The sequence below is a fragment of the Palaemon carinicauda genome, unplaced genomic scaffold (genome assembly GCF_036898095.1).
Source record: "Palaemon carinicauda isolate YSFRI2023 unplaced genomic scaffold, ASM3689809v2 scaffold222, whole genome shotgun sequence".
NCBI classification, from domain to species: domain Eukaryota; kingdom Metazoa; phylum Arthropoda; class Malacostraca; order Decapoda; family Palaemonidae; genus Palaemon; species Palaemon carinicauda.
Genome location: NW_027169833.1, coordinates 53,407 through 78,459, shown reverse-complemented (window position 1 = coordinate 78,459; position 25,053 = coordinate 53,407). Strand labels below are relative to the sequence as shown.

The window sequence follows — 25,053 nt, the reverse complement described above, 5'->3', positions numbered from 1 at the left end:
TGGACAAGAATGAAAGCAGCAATATGCTGACTTATGGAATCTGTTTTAAATATCTTCGACATATATTAATGAATTAAGGAAAGCAAATACATTAATGTGTTTTTATATGATTATGTATATACGTATCAACATAAACGTTTCCTATTGTACTAAAATAACTACATCCTTATACATTGCTTGTACAAAGCATTTTAGTTTTCGATTGGTCATTTATACATAATATATAATGCACATTTAATCAAAATAATAATGATTAGGTTAATTTTATATTGTTTTACCATAATATGTATGCAGATCGAACAATAAGATACGCCATGAAATTATGCCAGTCAGAAATGAAAAATTGTAATGTTCCTTATATACGAATAATATAATGTAGCATAAATTTTAATAAAATATTATAATAAAGTAATTATTGTAATAAGATAAAGTAGTTATAGCATTAAAAATAAATAATTTTATCATATGATGAATAAATTTATGATAATACACTGGAAACTGCATTACAATACACAAAATGGTCTTTGTTTTGTTGGCCCAAATAATGCCAGCATATGTATTCATTTTTCATATTCCCTACTGTATTTTCAAATATCGAGACATAACGTAAATTGAAATACAAAAAAAAAGTTATATATAAAACCTTTAAAAAGTATAAAAACTCTCATTAAGCTTAAATACGTATTTAAAAAATAAAAATAAATTTAAAAATTAAAACCTCTTTACTTTTCCTACCGGTATTGGATCCCAGGATGAACGAAAGAAATAAATTAAAGAAGAGTTACTTTATGACAATACATTTGCTTCAGTGATATTTTTGTATGGAACAAATGTTATAAATCTAACAGAAACTGAAATAGAGAAACTACAAAGAATAGAGAATGGGGCATACAGGAAGATTTTAGGTGCCACTAAAAGCACAGCTAATACTACTCTAAGAGGGGAGATAGGTGCATCTTCTATGAAAGCAAAGGTCATGGATGGGAAGCTGCAGTACTTAAATCGTACCCTGAATGGAAAGAAGGAAATACTGAAAATAATTATCCAGGATATTCAAGAAAAAGAAGGAAGATGGTGGAAACAACCTGCAAAGTATTTGGAAGAATTAAGTTTAGGTATAAGACAAATAAGAAGAATGAACAAGGCAGAAATAAAAACGGAAACCAGAAAGTGGGATACTGAAAAGTAGAAAGAAGAAATAGAAAGTAAAGTGAGCTTGGAAATATATAGAATGTGGAAGAAAGAAATTAAAGAAGAGTTACTTTATGACAATACATTTGCTTCAGTGATATTTTTTAGAGCAAGAACTAAGAAGTTAAAACTAAATATTGTAAATAGACACAATGGAGGGAATATAAACTGTAATTTTTGTGAAAATGGGGAGAAAGATTTGATACATTTGATGTTGTTTTGCCAGGAATATAGAAAAGAAAGGAATGGAATAATTGAGCTGCAACAACCACACGAGGAAAGACCTTAAGAAAGTAGTAAGATTATTTTTATTTAGTGAAACAAATATAGAAAAGTAAAAAGAAGTATTAAACCAGATGTGGAAAAGACAAAACAGGGTTATGTCCCACCTCAGAACTTGACCCTGAACGATCATAAAATTAAAATTTATTAAAGGTAATGGCCCACAGCCTTATATCAGAGAAATAAATCTGCATAAGGCATCCCTTGTAATGAAAACAAGATTAAATATGCTCAATTTAAAGGCGAATTTCAGGGGAAAATATGAAGATAATTTGTATGACCTGTGCAAAGATGAAAATACTACTGGACATTTGTTTTTATGCCCAAAATTAGGACATCTAATGAATGTAGACATAATTTAAGGCTCGCTGAAAAATCTTAGCAGGGATCTGGCTGCATTTATAGGTAGGGCAATGCACATAAAAGAAGAATTTAAGAAATCCAAACTGATTACCACAATAGATTGCCAAAACTAAAGCAAGGTGTTATCCTATGTAATTTCAAGGTAGAAGGGAATAAAAGTAAAGATTGAGAATCTCATTATGATATTAATTTATTTAAGGCACAGGTAATATAAACTTAAAAACAATAATAAGAATAAGCTTAGAAGCTTTGCACCTATCTATAAAGGAGTAAGAAATAAGGAACTATAAGAAGTTTCTATGACGTCATGGGTATAGCTTTAATCCAGGTAAAATATCTTAATTAAATCTTCAAATTCAACTAATATCCAGAATAAATTCTACTAAAACGTATTTAAATATAATATTAATTTATGTATATGATTTATATTTCATATATTTATATTATTTAAAGTAATAAAATAAGCTAAAACATTTCAAAGATGTATAGTTTATTTGTTTTGGTATGACGTCACCAAGACGCCATCTTTAATTTATGACGTCATTACCCACAAGTAAACAAACCAGGAACCCAGCGGCCAAGGTAAATAATTGCATGATATTGTATAATTGTATTACATTACGTAATTTATAATGTAATTATCATTAGTTAAAAGTAACTCTTAACTATTAGGAACACAGTAAGTGTATATAATACTTTTAATTATAAGATAATCACGCTTGCTTGATGTGTAACAGCTAGGGGTACAGAATTGCGTTCGGTAAAGTTACAGTTTATCTTATTAAAAGCAAATTACATAACATTAATAACTGTATGTTCATATTATGTTATTATAACGATTCTTGTCATCTTTCTAACCATTTTTGTCTTTGTATTATCCATTTTTGTCTTCGTATTATCCATTTTTTGTCTTCTTTTTTTAACCATTTTTGTGTCTTCGTTGTACCGATTCTTGACTTCGTTTTATCGTCTCGTATTCGTTTTAACGATTCTTCTGTTTGTCCTAACGATTGCTAGATTTATTATAACGATTATTTTCATTATTGTAACGATTCTTGTCTTCATTATAACGATTCTTGTCTTCTTTTCTATCGGAAATTGAGTTTACAATGTACCTTACACACCACCCTTGGTCGAACGTAAAGAATACGAGACCACGGAAATCATTCGTGTAAAACAAATATAAAATAGTTATGTTTTTGTGAAGGAAAAACCATAAATAGGTCATATATTTGGTAAATACTTGCTATTTTACCTTGTTAATATGTGGCAATTCGTACTTTATTGGGACGGACCTGGTCAGGAAATCCTGTGGGGTAAATCTTTTACTGTAGTACAATAACCCAAATAAAGAAAATAAGAAGTTTTCTTGGTATATTTGTGAATACTTTAAACTTTACTGATGCAAATAATTAGGGGAAACACATTATACACATTTCAAATGTTTTAAAATTACAATATTTTTTTGAAAAAACTACATTTTAAAAGGGAAACAAACTTGACCCCATTTAACGCAGTCTAGGAGTCGTATCCAGACTTAACTACTGGGTTGGCCACTCCCCCATCGACCAGGCTTAGACCAGCGTATCCTGATCTTACCCTAAAACTAGTACTTAAAAGACAACTCATTGCTTCACTTATACTGTATAGTATTTTATAGTAATATACATGGCTAGACAACTCGGAGCCAGACTTGTACTCTATCGTATACTACTTTACATAGTAAGACAACTCATATACACATAACCTTGTACATGTCAGAGAGTGCCATATGTCCACACAAGAATATTACAAAGTTGTAACCAAATATTTGCTCTCCAAACACTCGGATATGACTTGCCTTAGGATAAGCCGGGAGGAGGGGGGTGTATGTATGATAGCGGTCATCTGTATGTATGATGACGGTGCACTAAGAATACGGCAGTGTAAGGGGGTCGCAGGGGTCCCCTACCACCCCCTTTAGTTAAGTAGGTAAGGACACATCTTGTAGGTTAGGTTAAGGGGGGAAGTTTAGGTTAGTTGATGTCCATATTTTATGCTCGCTGGAGGAACTGACCGCTGATATACAAAGACTCCAGGTGGGGTTATAGGGATGGGTTGTTTGGAAGGAAACACAGGGTTATGACTTGTCTTAGGGTAAGAGGGGTTATGGGGATGGGTTGTTGGGAAGCAAACACAGGGTTATGACTTGTCTTAGGGTAAGAGGGGTTATAGGGATGGGTTGTTGGGAAGCAAACACAGGGTTACGACTTGTCTTGTGGTAAGTGGTGTTATAGGGATGGGTACATGGGAAGGAAACACAGGGTTTTGACTTGTCTTAGGATAAGAGGGGTCATAGGGATGGGTGCATGGGAAGCAAACACAGGGTTACGACTTGTCTTAGGGTAAGTGGTGTTATAAGGATGGGTACATGGGAAGCAAACACAGGGTTTTGACTTGTCTTAGGGTAAGAGGGGTTATAGGGATGGGTTGTTGGGAAGCAAACGCAGGGTTACGACTTGTCCTGTGGTGAGCAGGTTTATAGGAATGGGTACTTTGGAAGCAAACGCAGGGTCACGACTTGTCCTGTGGTGAGCAGGTTTATAGGAATGGGTACTTTGGAAGCAAACGCAGGGTCACGACTTGTCCTGTGGTGAGCAGGTTTATAGGAATGGGTACTTTGGAAGCAAACGCAGGGTCACGACTTGTCCTGTGGTGAGCAGGTTTATAGGAATGGGTACTTTGGAAGCAAACGCAGGGTCACGACTTGTCCTGTGGTGAGCAGGTTTATAGGAATGGGTACTTTGGAAGCAAACGCAGGGTCACGACTTGTCCTGTGGTGAGCAGGTTTATAGGAATGGGTACTTTGGAAGCAAACGCAGGGTCACGACTTGTCCTGTGGTGAGCAGGTTTATAGGAATGGGTACTTTGGAAGCAAACGCAGGGTCACGACTTGTCCTGTGGTGAGCAGGTTTATAGGAATGGGTACTTTGGAAGCAAACGCAGGGTCACGACTTGTCCTGTGGTGAGCAGGTTCATAGGAATGGGTACTTTGGAAGCAAACGCAGGGTCACGACTTGTCCTGTGGTGAGCAGGTTTATAGGAATGGGTACTTTGGAAGCAGGGTTACCAGCACCATTTCAAACACTCCAGCCTGAAGATGAGAGACAAAATTTCTCAAAATGTGACGCTGTAAACTGTACTTTACCTTCTTTGTGTACTCATTTTGTAAATTGCATTATGCCCAATTTTGACCCGCATTGGATCTACCTCACCCATGATGATGAAGGATGAATTTTACCCTCTTATTGGCAGAATGCAGTAATGCTGAAAAGAAAATCATCAGATCTATTAACCCTTTTACCCCCAAAGGACGTACTGGTACGTTTCACAAAAGCCATCTCTTTACCCCCAGGGACGTACCAGTACGTCCTTGCAAAAAAAATGTAATAAAATTTTTTTTTCATATTTTTGATAATTTTTTGAGAAAATTCAGGCATTTTCCAAGAGAATGAGACCAACCTGACCTCTCTATGACAAAAATTATTGCTGTTAGAGCAATTTTAAAAAAATATACTGCAAAATGTGCTGGGGAAAAAATAACCCCCTGGGGGTTCAGGGTTGGAAATTTCCAAATAGCCTGCGAGTAAAAGGGTTAAGCAATGCTACCGAGGCAGTGATCATATTCAAAGAAGTAATCTGAAGAGTCACAATAACCCGTTAATAATGTCTACTCTAACCTAGGTCGCTGGGTCCTTATTGAAATGGGGGTGGGGGTGTGACGATTCGTCCCCTTTGCTTTATCCTTCAATAAGCCACTTGTGCGCTTGGGCTACTGGTGGCCCATTACATTTATTAACCCTTATTCGGAATAAGAAGTTGCAGATGGTGATTTACCTTTTTGTGGTGTCTGTTCTTTATCTGCATTAGGAAAAGCTAAATATTCAGGACATTTACTGTAAAATAAACTGATGCACAATCTAGAACTGAAATATTGAGAGAGCAAACTAAAATTGTAGTGCCTAGTATATAGATAAGGGTAAAAAGGGAAATGAGCAAATTTGTACTTGTACTTTGAGAATAAGCCTTTGCAACGGCTCTTCTATTCTTTTCTTTATATGGTATTGTCGTTTGTCACTTGATGTCTTGTTTTATTATTTTTTCTTATTTTCCACAGTTCTTGGATAAGATTTTTTTCTGCTTTCTATTTCTTTTTTATCACAATTCTTGAAACAAAGAATGTCCGCTATTATTTCAGGTTCATTTTCAATATATGGTTGATGTAATAGTGTGGAGTTATTTCTTGTTTCCATGTACATCTCGCAGTGTAATATAAAGTGTTCCAATGTTTCTTCTTCATGGCCACACATACATTTTGTATCTTTATTTTTGTATCTGTCTCTCCAATTTAGATCTAAAGTGTCTGTTCTTGCCTTCATCATTACAGTCTACTTTGCGTAAATTATTGCTTCTCTTCCTTATTATCACTACACATATCCCGTAATGTATTTTGAAATTAGTTTTTTAAAGGATGAATAACATAGGAAATTAGAAATTTACGTTGAGAGAGCACATTCTGAAAATTTAGGGCAATGATCATACTACCATCAAATAAGACGACTTAAGGTCTATTCAAATGAGACTCTTTAGCTATGGTAAGCAGCTCTTCTAGGAGAAGGACACTCCAAAATCAAACCATTGTTCTCTAGTCTTGGGTTTTGCTATAGCCTCTGTACCTTGGTCTTCCACTGTACAGTTCTCTTGCTTGAGGGTACACTCAGGCACACTATTCTATCTTGTTTCTCTTCCTCTTTTTTGTTAAAGTTTTCATAGTTTATATTAGGAAATATTTATGTAAATGTCATTGTTCTTAAAATATATTATTTTTCCTTGTTTCCTTCTCACTGGGCTATTTTCCCTGTTGGGGCCCCTGGGCTTATATCATCTTGCTTCTCCAACTAGGGTTGTAGCTTAGCAAGTAATGATAATAATAATAATAGAATCTAGCTATGGAAAAATGAGTGGAGCTGATGTACAGCTTGTGAGTACCCAAAATTACCTGATTAATAGAAAGCCTTGAGACTCTTTCTAACAAAATATATGTTTTTCAGATTTGAATGCGAATCGTCCCACAAGCCACACCGGGAAACGGATTTCTTAATCAGAAAGGATAGTGGTAAGTAGAGTTTATGTTTTGTAGGGTGGGATTCTTGGAACCAATTAAGTTCGTCCTTTCCATTATCACTAATTCCGTTTAACTTCCTTGTCTGAGTACCTACATTCCTGGATCTTTGCTTATATCTTCCATTCCTTCGTTCACTTCTTTAACTATTTCATCACAGCAAAACATAATTAGTGGGGAAAGTTGAGGCAAACAGAGTGAATATTTCTGGTAAAATGTCTCTTCCGTTACTGAAATTATGAGTGTTGTTATAAAATAATTCCTTTGTTCCGTAACTGAAATACAAACCACGCTATTTAATATGGGTAATTACTTTTGGCGTAGCTGAAATGACGAGCCATTAGAATTTTAACGAGGGTTTACTACCCCACCGCTAGTTAGGGAGAGTAGCTTGCTACCCCACGCCCTCACACACACCTGTGCTTGAGCTCACTTTGCTCTCGGCTCGGGTGGTAGTCGGACGTGTCCGCTGTCACCCTCGCCTTCCTTGACAGCCATTGCTAATCTTTTTGCTTTTCCTTTGATAGAGTGTGTGTGAAGTTGGCCTCTGCTATGCGTAAGTGTCCTGGATTACCTGACCGCCCTTGTGGCACGTATATGTCGGCGGTCGAAACGGACCCCCACACCTTGTGTCCTTACTGTAAGGGCCAGCGGTGTGATAGGAATAATGTGTGTGGGGAGTGTAGGGAGTGGTCTACCTCCCAGTGGTAGAGGTTTTCTCGGCGCCGGAAGAAGAAGTCCAGACGGGATAATTCTCCTTCGAAGGTTTCTTTGAAAGGAGAAAATCCCAAGGGCTCTTCTTCCGTGGCCCAAACCTCCTCCGAATCTCCCACTCGATCTGTTTCTTCCGAGAAACTGTCGAGTGGTAGCGTAGGCCGTAGTTCTGTTGACCGATCTCGGGGTTTGGGAGAGTGAGTTGCCTCCCATAGCAAGGCAGCTCCTCCTCCTCCCCCGTGGGAGGATTTTAATGTACCTGTATCTAATAATGATTTGTTACAGCTTTGGGCTTCCTTGGGGCTTGAGGGTTCGCCCTCCAAGGAAGCCTTGTTTGACATGATCAGGTTGGGGGCAGCTGTCAAACAATTGCCGACTTTAGCAGAGGTTGATCCTCTGTCTATCGTCTACGTTGTTGTGGCAGAGGCTTCCGATGAGTTGTATCAAACCTCTGCTCATGATGTTCCCCCGATGTAGCTGAAGGCTTAGTTCCCCCCTCCGAACATCCTTCAAGGGAGGAACTAAGTCCAACGGTCTCTCCTGCCGGTGATTCTCCCCCTCGGGGGAAGTTCACTCACAGAGACTCCTCTTCGGAGGACTGCTGATGGTTAGCCCGCTGACCCCATGGGCCCCAGAGGGCGTATAAGGCGTAAAGCCCGCCTTCCTTCACCTCACATGGGTGTTAGGAGGCGCCTCTTCGGTTCATCATCTCTGCAGTCCGCCGCAGAGGAACCTCGCCGTCGTTCTCCGACTCTACCAGCTACATCCCTGGACCTCTCCGCAGATCGTTCGCGATCTCCTTCGGTGGAAGGTCGTCCTTACAAAGGGCACGCCGACCTTCCACCCGCCAGACCTGCTGACCTGCCGTCGCCGTTCCTGGCTGCTGACGCGCTGTGGGCGCCAACTCATCCCGTTGTAATACGGGCAACTATCCCTTCGGGGCATCAAGGGCTTTCGCACAAATTTGTGCATAAGTCCCTTACGCACCATCTCCCCTGCGCGCAAGCGCTCGCCAGCAGATGATGTTCCTGTTATAGCGCGCCAGCGCTCACCTGCACACCAGAGCTAAGTCCAGTCAAGGCAGGGTCTGACTGTCCGCGCCTTCAAGCAGCAGTGGGAGCCAGGCTAAGTTACTTCTGGCAAGCGTGGGAGGTAAGGGGAGCTGACCCTTGGTCCGTTCGTGTTCTAAAGGAAGGATACAAAATCCCATTCTTATCAAAGCCTCCTTTAGCCACAGATCCTGTGGATCTCTCGCCCAAATACAGGGAAGGACCGAAGAGGCAGGCCATGCAGCTGCAGATGTCTCTCTTGCTGGAAAAAAGAGCGATAGAGAGGGTGCGGGACTTGGAATTGCCATGGTTTTACAACCGTTTGTTCCTGGTTCCCAAGAGTTCAGGGGAATGGAGACCGTTTCTAGATGTAAGTGCTCTCAACAACTACGTCCAGAATTCAAAGTTCACCATGGAAACTCAGAAAACCATGCTGGCAGCAGTAAGGAAAGGCGACTGGATGGTATCGTTGGACCTCCAGGACGCTTATTTTCTTGTCCCAATACATCCAAGTTGCAGACGTTATCTGAGGTTCGTGTACAGGAAGGAGGTCTTCCAGTTCCAAGCCTTATGTTTCGGTCTCTGCACAGCTCTCTGATATTCACGAAGATCATGCTGAGTGTGGTGAGCATGCTGCACTCAAGAGGCATCAGGGCCTCCCTGTACTTGGACGATTGGCTCATAAGAGCTCCCTCAGCCGATCGCTGTTTGAAGGATCTTCAGATGACTTTGGATTTGGCAAAAGAGTTGGGACTTCTAGTGAGTTCAAAGAAGTCACAGCTGACTCCATCCCAGAAGATTCTTTATTTGGGGATGAAGATTCAGAGTCAGGGTTTTCAGACTTTTCCATTTCCTGCAAGGATTCAGTTGGCACTCTGGAAATGTCAATGGGAGGCTGCACCTACGCCCCCTTCAATTTCATCTCAATGCTCATTGGAAGAAGGGAGACAGTCTCGACAGGGAGAGTATTCCCATTACGAGTGCAATCAGAACACACCTTCAATGGTGGAACAACGTTCACAGACTCAAGGAGGGCCTCTCATTGGAGCAAAAGAGCCCAGACCTCGTGTTGTTTTCCGACACCTCAAACTCGGTTTGGGGAGCAACCTTAGGGAAAAGAGAAATCTCAGGTCTGTGGACAAAAGAGCAAGAGATTCTTCATATCAATCAAAAGGAGCTTTTAGCTGTGCACTTAGCCCTCAAGGGATTTGAGAATCTGGTCCTAGGCAAGGTGGTTCAGATCAATGCGGACAGCACCACAGCCCTAGCGTATAAAGCAAAGCAGGGGGGGACCCACTCGAAGTCTCTTTACGAGTTAGCGAGATCTCTTCTCGTATGGGCAAAGAGAAGGAGGATTGTTTGATTGACACGATTCATTCAGGGGGGTCAAGAACGTGAATGCGGACAGACTCAGCAGGAGGGACCAAGTTTTCCCCACAGAATGGACGTTACACCTAGACGTTTGCAAGAAGCTGTGGCGGTTATGGGGTCGTCCCCTCAAAGATCTGTTTGCAACCTCGAAGACGAAAAGGCTGGAGACGTACTGCTCCCCAGTTCCGGATCTCGAGGCGGCTCACATAGACGCGTTACTGTTGGATTGGTCGCACATGGAGGTGTACGCATTCCCACCCTTCAAGGTCCTGTACAAGGTGGTGCAGAAGTTCGTATCTCACAAGGAGACCAGCATGACCCTAGTTGCTCCTTTCTGGCCGTCAAGAAGTTGGTTCACAGAGGTACTGGAATGGATGGTGGATGTGCCGAGAAGCCTTCCGTTAAGACCAGATCTTCTCAGACAACCCCACTTGGTAAGAAACCATCTAAACCTCCAAGCTGTACGTGTGACTGCCTTCAGACTCGAAAAACTCGCAAGATCTAGAGGATTTTCGAAGGGGGCAGCCAAGGCTATTGCAAGAGCAAGGAGGACTTCTACCATCAGGGTGTATCAGTCCAAGTGGGAAGTATTCAGAGAATGGTGTAGGGCTAACTCGGTTTCTTCTTCCAGTACCTCTATAACACAGATTGCCGATTTCTTCTTAGATCTTGGAACTAAGCATAACTTTTCTGCCTCGACTATTAAGGGGTACAGAAGTATGCTGGCAACTGTTTTCAGGCATAGAGATTTGGATCTCTCCAACAATAAAGACCTACAAGATCTTCTTAGGACTTTTGAAACTTCTAAGAGATGTCATCAAGATTCACCTGCTTGGAATTTAGATGTAGTTCTTAGATTCCTCATGAGTGACAGATTCAAGCCTCTGCACTCAGCCTCTTTTAAAGATTTAACTTTGAAGACCCTTTTCTTGGTGAGCTTAGCGATAGCTAAAAGAGTCAGTGAGGAACATTGGTTTCAGAGACGGGAAAGCCATATGTTCCTTGCAGCTGGGTTTTCTGACCAAGAATGAGCGTCCTTTACATCCATGGCCGAAGTCTTTTGAGATTGCTAATCTCTATGATGTAGTGGGTGATGAGGTGGAAAAGGTGCTCTGTCCTGTTAGGGCACTAAGGGTCTATTTGGACAGAACAAAGAGTTTAAGAGGCAGCTCGGAGGCTCTCTGGTGCGCAGTTAAGAAGCCCTCGCAGCCTATGTCGAAGAACGCCTTATCCTTTTTCATAAGGCTCTTGATTAGAGAAGCTCATGCCCAGTTTGGTGAGGCAGAGCTTAGACTGCTTGAGGTGAAAACACACGAAGTAAGAGTGGTAGCTACTTCGGTAGCTTTTAAACAAAATCGTTCTCTGCAAAGCATGATGGATACAACTTTTTGGAGAAGTAAATCTATATTCGCATCCCATTACTTGAAACGTGTTCAGACCCTTTATGAGGACTGCTACACTTTGGGTCCATTCGTTGCGGCGAAGGATCTACCACTACGCTCCCCTAATTCCTAGTACCCTTTTCTATCTCTTGGAACTTGTTTAGTTTTTATGGTTGTATGTGGAGATTGGTCGTCAGTCTTCCGCAATCTGTCGATAGGAGAACGTCAGCTTTAGAGGACCCGCTAGAGCCTGTGGTATCCCCTCCAAGCTTAAGTAAAGGGTGTGTTTTTCTTGTCACTATTCATTGGAAAGCTTTTAAGATCTCCATTACCTACGGTCAGGAATGCTTAGACTGTATATAGAAATCAGCCAGCCACGACTTCAATCCTCCTTCATCTCCTCGCTACGATTAGCCTGGACCGAGGTGACTTTCCTTTCTGTTCCGGAAACATCTCTGCCTGGTAATCAGTTGGACGGGAGTTCAGGGACCATTCAAGCTGGACCATGTCTAGTAGAGTCTACAACCTCGCCATCCTTGACGTCAACCCGTTCCTGCTAGTGTCTTGGCTTATTGCCGGCTGTATTTTCATGCTTATGTCGTTGGGGTTGACAAGAGGTGTCATCTTAGCTCCTGTGCAGGACCAAAGGGCTTTGACGTATCCCCTAGGGTCTCCTATTTAAGAATTTTAAGTCGCCTTCTAGTTACGCTAAAAACATTCTCCTGATAAATGATTCGGGTTTGTATGGTAAGGGAAAATAGATATGAATAAAATTTAAATTTTTACGTGGCAGAAGGCTGTTGAAATTTCCTGAGTGTAAATGTTTAACATGTTCTTGGTTCGATATTTATTATGATGGTTAATAGTAGTTAATGATAAAAGATGCTGGCAGTCGAACATAAAAGTTGTTTGTTTTTATGATTTGTTTATAAGTAGAGGAGCCACTGAAAAGGTACAACGGTAGAATAGGACTTTGGGATTCAATTGAATATATTAGTTGAAGTGGATTAGATTAATTTCTTTGTATCGTCTTCTTCTGGGATATGGATCTTGAAGCTTTGTGGGTAATTAGTTTTTATTTTGCTAGCCTTTATTTCATCTTCATCCGTAGTTCTGTGACAATATTGCATCGTGGTTTTAGTTGTTTCAACAAAGCTTGATGTATGTCAGGATGACGGAAAAACCCAAAATCAATCAACGGTTCCTGCCAACAGTATATCATATATAAATTTATATCAAGATTTCATTATAATCTGGGATCATATTCTGGGTCTATTCAGTGAAGTTTTATCCATTCTCGGCCGGCAAATCTCCAGTTACTCTGCGTCGTATTTCCGTAATTGAAAGGGCCGTTAACGTTGTTATTCCAAGTGTTCATTAAATGTTCTTTCAAATTCACCAATTTAATGTAAGAGAGGCTGTAGATAGGTACTGATTATTCCTTTTACTTTTTATAACGAAAGAATAATCCTTTATTTTGAAAGTTGTTTATATTAAAATTAGCTCTGTACAAGTACCATACTTGAAGTGATATTGACGAGACAAGCACTCCACTGGTATGAGAGCTTGCAAATATCCGACTGCCGTACTGAGAATTATTTCTTAAGGAATTCGTGAAACTTCCTGCATATAATAAAAATTCAAAGGGATGAGTATATATTAGTTCTTAGCTATAGTAACTTTTCTCTTGAGAATAATTATGTCTATCAGATGTATTTGTTTTACTAAGCTCAACTTTGTCTTTCAGAAAACTTGACGAAAGGAAGAGGAAAACTTGGCCGATGACCAAGACATGATTGAGCTCGAGGATCACCTGAACAGCGAGGAGGATGAGGCGGAGGACGACTACGGCGAGGAAAACGGCACCGGCAAGGCCGAGGACGAGCTGATCCTCAAGGCGGACAGCGACATCGATGAGATACAGGAAGATGACACGAACGGCTCCACTGGAAGGGAAGCGTCTGTGGAGACCAGGGAAACGCCGCAGACGAAGCGAGACACGGAGTTCACCTCCGAGGATTTTAAGATAGAACTTTAGGGGGCTGCCTCGATATTATGCGATGGGGGTGAGTAGTTGACTAACTTGTTTTAACTAATAAATAGACAAAAGCAGATGATGAATTGGTGGTCGTTCCTTCCTTTACGCGTGCCAACTATCGTCCTTTGAGCGGGTCAGTCGGCTAATGCCGTTTTTTTAAGGACAGGACTCTGATATTCATACCACTTAATAAGGTGACTTAGATAAACAGTTGAGGAATAGCAGAAAACTTAACCCCCAATGACTATAACAGGACCTTTGCTTGCAAACAGTACTGGACTATAATTTGACCTTTTCTTGCAAACAGTATTGGACCATAACTTGACCTTTGCTTGCAAACAGTATTGGACCATAACTTGACCTTTGCTTGCAAACAGTATTGGACCATAACTTGACCTTTTCTTGCAAGCAGTACTGGACTATGATTTGACCTTTGCTTGCAAACAGTATTAAACTATAGTTTGACCTTTGCCTGCAAACAGTACTCGACTATAATTAGACTTTTTGCTCTCAAACAATGCTAACAATCGTTTTATCTTTCCAGCAACTGAAGAAACTTCTGAACGAGACCTTGCAGCTCAAGGCGCACAAGATCAAGCCGGCCGGCTCCAACAAAGACTGGGCCTACGTGACTTTCCGCGATGAGAAGTCCAGGACCAAGGCTCTGACTGTGCTGGACGAGTTCAAGTGGAAGAAATGCGTCCTCTCGTGTTCGGTGAGTCTTATAATAAGTAGAAAGAGTATAGTAATCGTAGATTTCAGACCTCTGGCAATTAAGATTGTCAACGCTTTACTGTACTCAAGCCTACGGACCAGGATTTCGTCTTTTCGTGTTGGCTGTGAGTGTACCTACATCACTGCATGATAATAAGTCTTCGGTCCAAGGTTTCCTCTTTTGTATGTTGGCTGTGAATAAATCTATTACATAATAACAATATTAACCCTATTTGGAACTTTCCAACCCTTAACCCCCAGGGGCTATTTTTTTTTAAGCACATTTTGCAGTATATTTTTTTTAAATTGCTCTAACAGCCTTAATTTTCATCATGGAGAGGTCAGGTTAGTCTCATTCTCTTGGAAAATGCCTTAAGTTTCTCAAAAAATTATCAAAAATATGCGAAAAAAATTGTAAATAGCAGTTTTTTGCGAGGACGTACCGGTACGTCCATGGGGGTAAAGGGATGGGTTTTGTGAAACGTACCAGTACGTCCTTTGGGGGTAAAAGGGTTAACCAGAATTATGATCTTCATCTGGATCACCTAAAAAATGTAAGGGGTTCTTCTGGGGCATAATGCCAATCCGTTGTTGCAATTTGATGAAAATCCAGCACGAAATTTAACGTAATCCCACACACAGATACGCGTCAAAAAGTAGTCGGGTAAATCCAGGTGAAAATATAACCTCGCTGGTAATAACAATGTTTATGTATATCACTGTAATATGTGGATGTGTATGTGAAGACTCAGCTGATCATTTTTTATTTATATGTTCATATAGGAATGTTGCAATGCACTCCCTGCTTATGCAGGCAATGCGCATTGCTATGTGGCCGAAGCGGCTTTCATGTTGTTGGTGGTTCTAGCTTTATTTATTTTGAGGAATGGTTAAAACCGTAGAGTATTTTGGAATTCATTCCCGATTCTGTAACCAATTTGTGAAATGTGCTTCCTAATTGTACAATTATTATTGTTATTATTGTTATTACACTCTAAGGTACAACCCTAGTTGGAAAAGCAGAATGCTATAAGCCCAGGGGCTCCAACAGGGAAAATAGCCCAGTGAGGAAAGGAAACAAGGAAAAGTAAAATGTCTTAAGAAGAGTAACAACATTAAAATAAATATCTCTTATATAAACTATTCAAACTTTAACAAAAGAGGAAAAGAAATAGGATAGAATAGCATGCCCGGGTGTACCCTCAAGCAAGAGAACTCTAATCCAAGACAGTGGAAGACCACGGTACAAAGGCTGTGGCACTACCCAAGACTAGAGAACAAAGGTTTGATTTTGGAGTGTCCTTCAAACTCATTTTAATCTTAATGCTGGTGCTGTAAAGTATAGGAATCTTACAGGTTTCCCTTATTTGTTGTACAGTACATATTCTTGTTATGGTATTAAAGTTCTTACAGGTCTCCTGTATTTATTGTATATATTCTTGATTCTTTACTGTCTTAATTTACGTCTTGCTAAAATAGTTATTAATTAATCTATCGTAGATATTTAATCCAATACGTTTAGAAATAAAAAAAACTGTACATGGAGATTTCAATTGAAATCATTTATATAAATGATTTATTAAGTTTTTTCTTCCAGATCGCAAAACCAGTGGAAGACCCGGTTCAGGCCAAACGAGCCGCCGACTCCAAGCTCCTGGAGGGAGTCGACCCGGACGCCAAAATCCCAATTAACGTACGGGTGGTGAAGAGCGTGACGCCGTTCGCTCACTTCACGTACGAAGATCAGGTAATGTTGGCTTTTCTCGAAGGTATTGAGTCCTTAACAATTTGATGGTGTAGAGATTTACTTAGGTGATATGTTAGGTAATGGATGCAAAGTCTGTTTTCTTTCAAAGTTTATTAATGTTTTTATTACTAGCTAAGCTACAACCCTAGTTGGAAAAGCAGGATGATTTAATTCAAAGGGTTCCAATGTGGTAAAAGCACCCAGTGAGGAAAGTAAATACATATATGAATAGACTCGAAGAGAAGTAATGAATAATTAAGAGGTTTTGAGATCGGTAACTTATAAAAATATATCTGTAGTGTATAAAGTATAAAGAGAGCCTGGTCAGTCTATTCGACATAAATAAGTAGATACATTCTTTGCAATTGTGGTTCCACTAATTCAACATCCTGCTTAGGAAGATCATTCCACATATTTTTACTGATGAGAGAAAATGAAAAGATTTGTTGTTATGTTTTATGACAAGAAAAGTTGAGATATATCACGCCAATGTTATACTGAGGGATGCATTGCTATTAGGTCTTTGGATTAGTTTGACACCATGATATTGAAAGGTGTACTAATAGGAAAGGTGAAATGATTGTGAATTGCTAGGTTGGGCAAGACATTGTAGGATTCTTTGAGGAGTGGCCATGCAGTTTGATGTTGATTCTCTATAGGGACAGCTTTTTCTTTAGCTTACACAGACGCTGATTCATCTGAGAAAGATGTAGGAGTTTTTGAAGACTGACCATGTAATTTGATGTTGATTCTCTATAGGGACAACTTTTTCTTTAGCTTACAAAGACGCTGATTAATCTGAGAAAGTTTCAGGAGTTTTTGAGGACTGACCATGTAATTTGATGTTGATTCTCTATAGGGACAACTTTTTCTTTAGCTTACACAGACACTGATTAATCTGAGAAAGTTTCAGGAGTTTTTGAAGACTGACCATGTAATTTGATGTTGATTCTCTATTGGGACAACTTTTTCTTTAGCTTACACAGACACTGATTAATCTGAGAAAGTTTCAGGAGTTTTTGAGGACTGACCATGTAATTTGATGTTGATTCTCTATAGGGACAACTTTTTCTTTAGCTTACACAGACGCTGATTAATCTGAGAAAGTTTCAGGAGTTTTTGAAGACTGACCATGTAATTTGATGTTGATTCTCTATAGGGACAACTTTTTCTTTAGCTTACACAGACACTGATTAATCTGAGAAAGTTTCAGGAGTTTTTGAGGACTGACCATGTAATTTGATGTTGATTCTCTATAGGGACAACTTTTTCTTTAGCTTACACAGACACTGATTAATCTGAGAAAGTTTCAGGAGTTTTTGAGGACTGACCATGTAATTTGATGTTGATTCTCTATAGGGACAACTTTTTCTTTAGCTTACACAGACGCTGATTAATCTGAGAAAGTTTCAGGAGTTTTTGAAGACTGACCATGTAATTTGATGTTGATTCTCTATAGGGACAACTTTTTCTTTAGCTTACACAGACACTGATTAATCTGAGAAAGTTTCAGGAGTTTTTGAGGACTGACCATGTAATTTGATGTTGATTCTCTATAGGGACAACTTTTTCTTTAGCTTACACAGACGCTGATTAATCTGAGAAAGTTTCAGGAGTTTTTGAAGACTGACCATGTAATTTGATGTTGATTCTCTATTGGGACAACTTTTTCTTTAGCTTACACAGACACTGATTAATCTGAGAAAGTTTCAGGAGTTTTTGAGGACTGACCATGTAATTTGATGTTGATTCTCTATAGGGACAACTTTTTCTTTAGCTTACACAGACGCTGATTAATCTGAGAAAGTTTCAGGAGTTTTTGAAGACTGACCATGTAATTTGATGTTGATTCTCTATAGGGACAACTTTTTCTTTAGCTTACACAGACACTGATTAATCTGAGAAAGTTTCAGGAGTTTTTGAGGACTGACCATGTAATTTGATGTTGATTCTCTATAGGGACAACTTTTTCTTTAGCTTACACAGACGCTGATTAATCTGAGAAAGTTTCAGGAGTTTTTGAAGACTGACCATGTAATTTGATGTTGATTCTCTATTGGGACAACTTTTTCTTTAGCTTACACAGACACTGATTAATCTGAGAAAGTTTCAGGAGTTTTTGAGGACTGACCATGTAATTTGATGTTGATTCTCTATAGGGACAACTTTTTCTTTAGCTTACACAGACGCTGATTAATCTGAGAAAGTTTCAGGAGTTTTTGAAGACTGACCATGTAATTTGATGTTGATTCTCTATAGGGACAACTTTTTCTTTAGCTTACACAGACACTGATTAATCTGAGAAAGTTTCAGGAGTTTTTGAGGACTGACCATGTAATTTGATGTTGATTCTCTATAGGGACAGCTTTTTCTTTAGCTTACACAGACGCTGATTAATCAGAGAAAGATGTAGGAGTTTTTGAAGACTGACCATGTAATTTGATGTTGATTCTCTATTGGGACAACTTTTTCTTTAGCTTACAAAGACGCTGATTAATCTGAGAAAGTTTCAGGAGTTTTTGAGGACTGACCATGTAATTTGATGTTGATTCTCTATAGGGACAACTTTTTCTTTAGCTTACACAGACGCTGATTAATCTGAGAAAGTTTCAGGAGTTTTTGAGGACTGACCATGCAATTTGATGTTGATTCTCTATTGGGACAACTTTTTCTTTAGCTTACACAGACACTGATTAATCTGAGAAAGTTTCAGGAGTTTTTGAGGACTGACCATGCAATTTGATGTTGATTCTCTATTGGGACAACTTTTTCTTTAGCTTACACAGACGCTGATTAATCTGAGAAAGTTTCAGGAGTTTTTGAAGACTGACCATGTAATTTGATGTTGATTCTCTATTGGGACAACTTTTTCTTTAGCTTACAAAGACGCTGATTAATTTGAGAAAGTTTCAGGAGTTTTTGAGGACTGACCATGTAATTTGATGTTGATTCTCTATAGGGACAACTTTTTCTTTAGCTTACACAGACGCTGATTAATCTGAGAAAGTTTCAGGAGTTTTTGAAGACTGACCATGTAATTTGATGTAGATTCTCTATAGGGACAACTTTTTCTTTAGCTTACAAAGACGCTGATTAATCTGAGAAAGTTTCAGGAGTTTTTGAAGACTGACCATGTAATTTGATGTTGATTCTCTATAGGGACAACTTTTTCTTTAGCTTACAAAGACGCTGATTAATCTGAGAAAGTTTCAGGAGTTTTTGAAGACTGACCATGTAATTTGATGTAGATTCTCTATAGGGACAACTTTTTCTTTAGCTTACAAAGACGCTGATTAATCTGAGAAAGTTTCAGGAGTTTTTGAAGACTGACCATGTAATTTGATGTTGATTCTCTATAGGGACAACTTTTTCTTTAGCTTACACAGACGCTGATTAATCTGAGAAAGTTTCAGGAGTTTTTGAAGACTGACCATGTTATTTGATGTTGATTCTCTATAGGGACAACTTTTTCTTTAGCTTCCACAGACGCTGATTAATCTGAGAAAGTTTCAGGAGTTTTTGAAGACTGACCATGTAATTTGATGTTGATTCTCTATAGGGACAACTTTTTCTTTAGCTTCCACAGACGCTGATTAATCTGAGAAAGTTTCAGGAGTTTTTGAAGACTGACCATGTAATTTGATGTTGATTCTCTATTGGGACAACTTTTTCTTTAGCTTACAAAGACGCTGATTAATCTGAGAAAGATGTAGGAGTTTTTGAAGACTGACCATGTAATTTGATGTTGATTCTCTATTGGGACAACTTTTTCTTTAGCTTACACAGACGCTGATTAATCTGAGAAAGTTTCAGGAGTTTTTGAAGACTGACCATGTAATTTGATGTTGATTCTCTATTGGGACAACTTTTTCTTTAGCTTACACAGACGCTGATTAATCTGAGAAAGTTTCAGGAGTTTTTGAAGACTGACCATGTAATTTGATGTTGATTCTCTATTGGGACAACTTTTTCTTTAGCTTACAAAGACGCTGATTAATCTGAGAAAGATGTAGGAGTTTTTGAAGACTGACCATGTAATTTGATGTTGATTCTCTATAGGGACAACTTTTTCTTTAGCTTCCACAGACGCTGATTCATCTGAGAAAGTTTCAGGAGTTTTTGAAGACTGACCATGTAATTTGATGTTGATTCTCTATAGGGACAACTTTTTCTTTAGCTTACACAGACGCTGATTCATCTGAGAAAGTTTCAGGAGTTTTTGAAGACACCATGTAATTTGATGTTGATTCTCTATAGGGACAACTTTTTCTTTAGCTTCCACAGACGCTGATTCATCTGAGAAAGTTTCAGGAGTTTTTGAAGACTGACCATGTAATTTGATGTTGATTCTTTATAGGGACAACTTTTTCTTTAGCTTACACAGACGCTGATTAATCTGAGAAAGTTTCAGGAGTTTTTGAAGACTGACCATGTAATTTGATGTTGATTCTCTATAGGGACAACTTTTTCTTTAGCTTACACAGACGCTGATTCATCTGAGAAAGTTTCAGGAGTTTTTGAAGACACCATGTAATTTGATGTTGATTCTCTATAGGAACAACTTTTTCTTTAGCTTACACAGACGCTGATTCATCTGAGAAAGTTTCAGGAGTTTTTGAAGACACCATGTAATTTGATGTTGATTCTCTATAGGAACAACTTTTTCTTTAGCTTACACAGACGCTGATTAATCTGAGAAAGTTTCAGGAGTTTTTGAAGACTGACCATGTAATTTGATGTTGATTCTCTATAGGGACATCTTTTACTTTACCTTACAAAGATGCTGATTAATCTGAGAAAGTTTCAGGAGTTTTTGAAGACTGACCATGTAATTTGATGTTGATTCTCTATAGGGACAACTTTTTCTTTAGCTTACACAGACGCTGATTAATCTGAGAAAGTTTCAGGAGTTTTTGAAGACTGACCATGTAATTTGATGTTGATTCTCTATAGGGACAACTTTTTCTTTAGCTTACACAGACGCTGATTAATCTGAGAAAGTTTCAGGAGTTTTTGAAGACTGACCATGTAATTTGATGTTGATTCTCTATAGGGACAACTTTTTCTTTAGCTTACAAAGACGCTGATTAATCTGAGAAAGTTTCAGGAGTTTTTGAAGACTGACCATGTAATTTGATGTTGATTCTCTATTGGGACAACTTTTTCTTTAGCTTACAAAGACGCTGATTAATCTGAGAAAGATGTAGGAGTTTTTGAAGACTGACCATGTAATTTGATGTTGATTCTCTATAGGGACAACTTTTTCTTTACCTTACACAGACGCTGATTAATCTGAGAAAGTTTCAGGAGTTTTTGAAGACTGACCATGTAATTTGATGTTGATTCTCTATTGGAACAACTTTTTCTTTAGCTTACACAGACACTGATTAATCTGAGAAAGTTTCAGGAGTTTTTGAAGACTGGCCATGTAATTTGATGTTGATTCTCTAAAGATCATGTTATAAGATAACCACTATCAAGACTCACAGCATGTTCACTTGACTTTTCCTTGTACACATCGAAGACCAAATCAATTTTCATGCTGCTTTTCTTTAGTGAAGCATCTGTGAAAATAGTCGGACGCTTTCGAATGTGAGATTTTCATTATTTAGTTTCGAAATTAGTGTAATGCCATTGCGTCTCTTAACATCTCACTGGGTTCAAGGTCCTTTTTTTTTCAGTAGATGACCCACGGCATTTCAATAGTTTTGCAAGTACAGCCTTGTTTGTTTTCTTCATAGACCCATTAACTTGAGTGGCTGACCGGAAACCTGACGCATATCTAAGACTGTTCAAAGAAATTAGCATCGTATTGCGAAACACCTTTCTCTATCTGCTATGTAAACTATCTCCTGGTGATCATTCATGAAGTGTTTCCCTTTATTGATCCAAAAGTTTTCAGTTTAAGCTTCAGAAACTCGCACCCGTTTGTAGTCGTCATTTTTGGGAAATGTAAAAGACTTCTCCTATCTGATGAGCCGAGAGTAAGTTGGCACATACATGAGGAGAGGCGATGATACCAGTGGAGAGGTGAACAAGTATCGAGCTTCCCAGAAAGGGTTTTGTCCAACTATTTTCAAGTACAGTAGATTAATAAGAGAGGCAATATTAGACTCGTCTCAACGCGTGACTGTAATATCGGGATGGGCGAATCCTCTACAGTGGGAAGTGATCGGTTCTCGTAGCTGTCTCGATACTGTTACTCGTTGCTTTCCTGTTAGTTAATGGCGGGCCACTGTTCTTGATTTTAAGCTCAGGGAAGTTTTTTTTTTAGTTTATATATGAAAGATCTATTTTAATGTTGTTACAGTACAGTTTTTATAGTTTTATTTTAATTGTTCACTACTTTTGTTGTAGTTTATTTACTTTCCTCAATGGGCTATTTTTCACTGTTAAGCCTTTGGGCTTATCCATCACATAAATCACTGGTTGAAGGTTTGTACTATTTTAATAATGGAAGGAAAAGAAAATGGAAATATTTTGATTGTTTAAAGATTTTATGGTAAATTTCAATGTGAACCAAGCTTCTAGAGAAGAAGTAATATGAGGTACAGGCGAGTATAGAAATAAGAAATTTCATTAAAATTCAATTTTTAATTGAAAAAAAATCATACTGAAAAACTGAAGATGCATATGTGGCTTATTATTACGTGCCGCTATTTTAATATAGTGTTTTTTTACTTTAGATTAATGAAGTAAAGATATTAAGCTTTGAAATGACACCTGTTTCTTCAGTTGCACAAAAAAATGGCTTATTGAGAAAGTCTCTCTAAGATTTTTGGTGATTAATCTATTTTGAAAAAGTATATTGATTCTTTCATTCTGCCTTGTTTTGAGTATTGTAATCCTGTCTGGTCTTCAACTCCTGATTCTCATCTTAATTTGTTGGACAGGAATTTAAGGTCTATTAAATTTCTTATTCCTGATATAGATATTAATCTCTTGACACTGTTGTTCAGTTAGTTCTTTATGCTTGTATAAGATTTTTCATAGTTCTCATTACCCTTTGCATTCAGATCTTGTTTTGTTATTATTATTTGCTTATTATTTAATTATTACCTCTCCTTTTTCCCTTGAAGATATGGGAATTTGCACTCCCAACTAAGAACAATTTCCAGCTTTATTAATTTTTTCGATGTCACCTTCTAGGCATCAACCCCGAAGACGATTTGCCGACTGTCGGATTCCGAGTTTCCAGTTAGAAGACCGGGAGCCTGGCTGTCGGACCAGTAGGGCATCTAGTCCACATTCCAAATACTATGAAGAAGGTCGTCGAGGTAGGTCGGATGTTTTGAGTGTTGAGATTTGACGGTGCCAAGTAGAGATGGTCCGAATGTTTTCATTTACATTTGTAATAGTTGATATTCGCACATGTTTTAAGATTAACATTTGCTTTTGTCTGCGAAATATTTTTATAATATCAAATTCTCCTGCTTCTCTTTAGAATCCCATTCTGTTATTCTTAATGTCCATCTATTATATGTCATTCTCTTAACCCTTATACCCCCCAGGCTATTTGGAAATTTCCAACCCTTAACCCCCATGGGGTTATTTTTTTCAGGCACATTTTGCAGTATATTTGTATATTTTTTTTTAGATTGCTCTAACAGCCTTAATTTTTGATATAGAGAGGTCAGGCTGGTCTCATTCTCTTGGAAAATGCCTGAAGTTTCTCAAAAAATTATTAAAAATATGCAAGGTACCCCATGGGGGTAAAGGGATGGGTTTTGTGAAACGTACCAGTACGTCCTTTGGGGGTAAAAGGGTTAAAATGTCCTGCCTGTGTCCATTTCTTTTTCTTGTTAGAATACCCTCTACTTTAGTCTGCTCTCGTATCCATGTTGCTTTTTCTTTCTCTTTGTGTTATTCCCATCATTATTCTTTCCATAGTTCTTTGAGTTACAACTAGCTTATATTCTAAGGCTTTGGTAAGGCTCCAAGTTTCTGATGCATAAATTAGAAAAAATACGTAATATACATATATACAGTATATATATTGTTATTAACTACATGCAATTATATTATATTCATGATATATAACAGTTTAAAGATATCAATTTTAAGTCCATTATAAAAAAATTATTTAAGGAAACTAATAAATCTTGATGTGGTAAGTAAAAATTGTAAAAAAACTGAATCGAGAATTGTAGAGTATAAACAATATGGAAATAATAGATCCATAAATGTCTGTGGGTGTCTTATCGTTATTCACGAGGGGTTATAGCTACGGGCAAATTACAGCAATTTAAAAAAAGAATACAGGTTTATTTATCTACTTAGCGTGTCAACCATCGCAGTGGGGGCTTGGGTCTTGATGCTCGCAATAGCCAAAAGATTACTTTACCTGTAAATTTAATGATTTCTCTAAGGCCACAAAAAACTGACCTTTTTTTTTCTATGCGATCTCCATTTTATTTAAGATCCTAGTGGTAAGAAGCTACTGATTTTCAAACTGATGTTTACCCCTTTTTATTTTCCATCAGGTATTCCAGGATTACATTCGCAGCTCGGAGCACAAACCGTTCGATCCCCTGACCCACGAAGGGGTGTGGAGACGTCATCCCACGACGATGTTCTCATAGCCGTTGTGGTCAGTATAGAAGAGTATCGGTTTTAAAGACGGATAGGATAGGTTTAAAACTTGCAGTGGAGTTTGGGTCCATTTATATTAAAGCAATCCTGACCCCTTTTGACTAAGTGTTCTGGGTCAGGAATCATCTTGGGGTAAACCACTCGCAAAAGGGAAATCTCAAAGTACTGTATTGAAGTTCGTCGCTTCAAGGGGACAGTAGTGACCTCTATAAATCTGTGTATTGTCTTTGTGCCTAACTTGGTGCATTGTCTCTGCACCTAACCTAGTGCATTGTCTTTGCACCTAACCTGGTCCATTGTCTTTGAACTTAACTTAACAGGGGTCCTTCATCCTCTTGCAACTCTACATTTTATAAGTCTCAACATATGTGCCCTTCTTATTACTGCAGTTGTCATTCAACCTCGTTAAACTTGAACTTTGTAGTATACTTTACTCCTCAATTGGCCTC

General features: G+C 38.5%; 1 protein-coding gene across 3 annotated transcripts in view; it reads left to right on the top strand.

The window, feature by feature from the left end:
* Positions 1 to 2,383: 2,383 nt before the first annotated feature.
* LOC137636070 (tRNA (uracil-5-)-methyltransferase homolog A-like) overlaps positions 2,384 to 25,053 on the top strand; it is a 40,041-nt gene continuing 17,371 nt past the window's right edge. For 2 of the 3 annotated variants that reach the window (XM_068368496.1, XM_068368498.1), the window contains exons 1-7: positions 2,384 to 2,418; positions 6,927 to 6,988; positions 13,280 to 13,579; positions 14,096 to 14,266; positions 15,863 to 16,012; positions 23,162 to 23,289; positions 24,496 to 24,602. In XM_068368496.1, the coding sequence (XP_068224597.1) occupies positions 13,574 to 13,579; positions 14,096 to 14,266; positions 15,863 to 16,012; positions 23,162 to 23,245 (411 nt within the window). In that variant the 5' untranslated portion in view covers positions 2,384 to 2,418; positions 6,927 to 6,988; positions 13,280 to 13,573 and the 3' untranslated portion in view covers positions 23,246 to 23,289; positions 24,496 to 24,602. Of the gene's footprint in view, positions 2,419 to 6,926; positions 6,992 to 13,260; positions 13,580 to 14,095; positions 14,267 to 15,862; positions 16,013 to 23,161; positions 23,290 to 24,495; positions 24,603 to 25,053 lie in introns of all 3 variants that reach the window. The other variant, XM_068368497.1, reaches the window with a different exon arrangement.